Source organism: Limulus polyphemus, unplaced genomic scaffold (assembly GCF_000517525.1).
Source record: "Limulus polyphemus unplaced genomic scaffold, Limulus_polyphemus-2.1.2 Scaffold913, whole genome shotgun sequence".
Taxonomy (NCBI): Eukaryota; Metazoa; Arthropoda; class Merostomata; order Xiphosura; family Limulidae; genus Limulus; species Limulus polyphemus.
This window is the reverse complement of record NW_013666523.1, coordinates 379,642-382,426: the sequence shown is the minus strand read 5'-3', so window position 1 is coordinate 382,426 and position 2,785 is coordinate 379,642. Positions and strand designations below refer to the sequence as shown.

Below are 2,785 nucleotides of genomic sequence, written 5' to 3'. Positions count from 1 at the left end.
ACACTTTACTTACGGTGCCTACTGCTCGCTTGGCTCAATTATCTATCTATTCAATCTATCTGCAATTATATCTCCGCTTTATTTGCCGGGCTTATATATTAAAAAAGAGGGTATCTCAATCAGACTAGAGTTGCCCGGCAAATTCATGATCTATCGAGAAACTCCAGCACGCAGGCTCCCAGCATCACATGACTTCTGCTGTCGTAACAATATATTGAATTCTTAATGCTTATACAAAACTTTTGGTGATGTAATAATGAATACTGTAATAATATGTGATGTTATAAATAAATTGTAAGAAAGTTAGGATTTTTTGTGTTATTTATAATAGCATCCACCCACCCATACATTTTTTAAAGTTCATAACCCAGACATAGGACAGGTACCTTAGCTTGTATAACATAATTCACATTTAATCTTTAACAAACTTTTTTAACGCATTAAATCATATAATGTTGGTAAAAGGCTTTAATACATAAAATATAAATTCAGGTATTATACTGGAACTTAAAATAATTCTTTGTTATGTGTTAAAATTAGAGGCATATAAGACTGAGGAAATTACCATCCATTTTTTACATGAACAAGCATGTGTTAGGTAATTGAGAGCATGGATAAAGTCTTAAATTGTTCCATCACTTCAGCACTCATTGTGCTCACAGCTTTAATATTCTCAAAATGTAGTTTTTCTGAGCTATATGAAAAATATTAACATACCACAAGCAACAACGACTTTGACAAAAAACATTAAATTTTATAATGACAAATTATCAGTTCTTATAGCATATCACATCATGTCCATTATTTAATTTTAGCAGCAGAACATCTGTAATTCATTGACTTTACCATACTGGAAATTCCAATAAGTTCAAATAGGTTGTCACATTCATATTATTCACAATTGCTGAAAGAAACTATTCTGATACTGATGTACCGTGTTATTTTTTTTTTGCATACAAACAATTCATGCAGTCTATTTACATTGTGTGTTCTTTTGACACTAGGCCTATGACATAACCTACAGTATTGTACAGATTTAAAATATTTTATTATTATTATAATTATTTTGCACTCTGATCTTAGTATATGAACTTAGGACTAACCTAAATCTCAAGCTAGCCAAACTTTGTGAGGTATTATTCAGGTTATGACCAAGTATCAGTAACAGTGAGGGTGACTAACTGATGACTGAACAAATTTTAATAACATGATTTCATTTTATGACACTGCATACTTCTACTTAAGTTAGTGTATCAAATTATCTACATCATACGCCTTGCTAGGCACACAAATTTTCAGCGTTTCAGTATGATATCGATCATGGTTTTCAATTCTGATGTTTTGAGGCATTATCAAATAGAATTGGGGCATGAGCCCCATGTACCAGTGCCTAGCAATGCATCTTAGCTATATTATTTACCAAGTTAATGTTTAGTTCTGATTTATACTGGTAGCTTGCTTTGATGAGAAGTTAGTGAAAAAACTAATCAAATTCTGATTGAGTAATAATGAGTGGAGGCAAGACCATTACTTCAATATGCACAAAATCTGTTGGCAACCTTAGTTAAGGTATTTCATTTATATACAGAAAAGTTCAAATTAAAAAACAAGTAAATCAAAATATAATCTTAAATATAAACAAAACATTGCAAAAAAACACTGTCTGAAGTACAATACATTGAGTTTATTGATTGGGCTACTTAATTGTTAACTTTACTTTTAGTCATCATCCTACTACAATTCACATGGTCTGGCCAACTTGGATTCAGGTTGGGTCCAAATTAGCATAATGGATCCAACACAAAATAATCTTTTTTTAAGAAAGTGCTATTAACGTACTATAATAGTCATACAAAATAATGTATTGTATAGCTAACTTAATCAAAAAAAGTGCTATTAACTTACTATAATAGTCATACAAAATAATGTATTGTATAGTTAACTTAATCAAAAGAAGTGTAAAACATTTTTATTTGAAGAAAAATAAATTTTTTGCACTCACCAACAGTTGAAAAGGAGGCTATAGGTTTCCTTGGGTCTCTATATTATAAAATAAAACTAGGTTACATCAAAAGTTTTAATTCCTTTCCTATATAAATATTTATGGTGCTACTATAGCTTGTGGTCTACAAAGATACTATCATCATCATCACCATTTGAACTTTTGTTTATTTGCAATTGGCACCAGTTATCATAAATAATGCTTTTAAACTAAATATGTGTACAAAATACCATAATGTTTTGGGGGCAAATATAATCGGAATGAAATGAGTTCCAACAATCAAAAGTAGTACAACTATAACCTAAATTTAAAGTACTCTTTTGGAACACTCAACTTGTTAAATTATTGTTGCGTCAGCGAGGTCATGTGACTAGTGTCACGCCACCTTTCTAGAACTATCTCATTCCTTCAGGAGTGCTCTAGCATTTACTAGATTGGGGGGGTGGTCTGGTATATATATAAGATGGTCACAACGTGATGTGACAATAATGTGTGTAGACAGTTAGTAATTAATCTGCAGTCAGAGAGTATTATTGAAGTTGAGCACGTTCGTTGTTATAGCGTTTGTTTTAGCGCAATTGTTGAAATTAAGTGTATCGTAAAGTTATATTCGTAAAGTTTTATTAAGTAAGGAATTGTGTCGCTATAGTTTCTTTGGAATGAATTTACGGAAAATTAAAGTCAGGTTTCCATCAAGTAAAAATGGCTGAAGCAGATAGACTCAAGACAGCATTTAGTTATGGCCAAGGTCTCTGGAAATACCGAGTGATGCCATTCGAGCTC

General features: G+C 31.5%; 1 protein-coding gene across 1 annotated transcript in view; it reads right to left on the bottom strand.

Moving 5' to 3' along the window:
- Nucleotides 1-2,785, bottom strand: part of LOC106461204 (GATOR complex protein WDR59-like) — a gene marked incomplete at its 3' end in the record, with an annotated part of 19,358 nt that overhangs the window by 5,454 nt on the left and 11,119 nt on the right. The window contains exon 6 of the mRNA XM_022388061.1: nucleotides 2,003-2,040. Coding sequence (XP_022243769.1) covers nucleotides 2,003-2,040 — 38 coding nt within the window. The remainder of the gene's footprint in view (nucleotides 1-2,002; nucleotides 2,041-2,785) is intronic.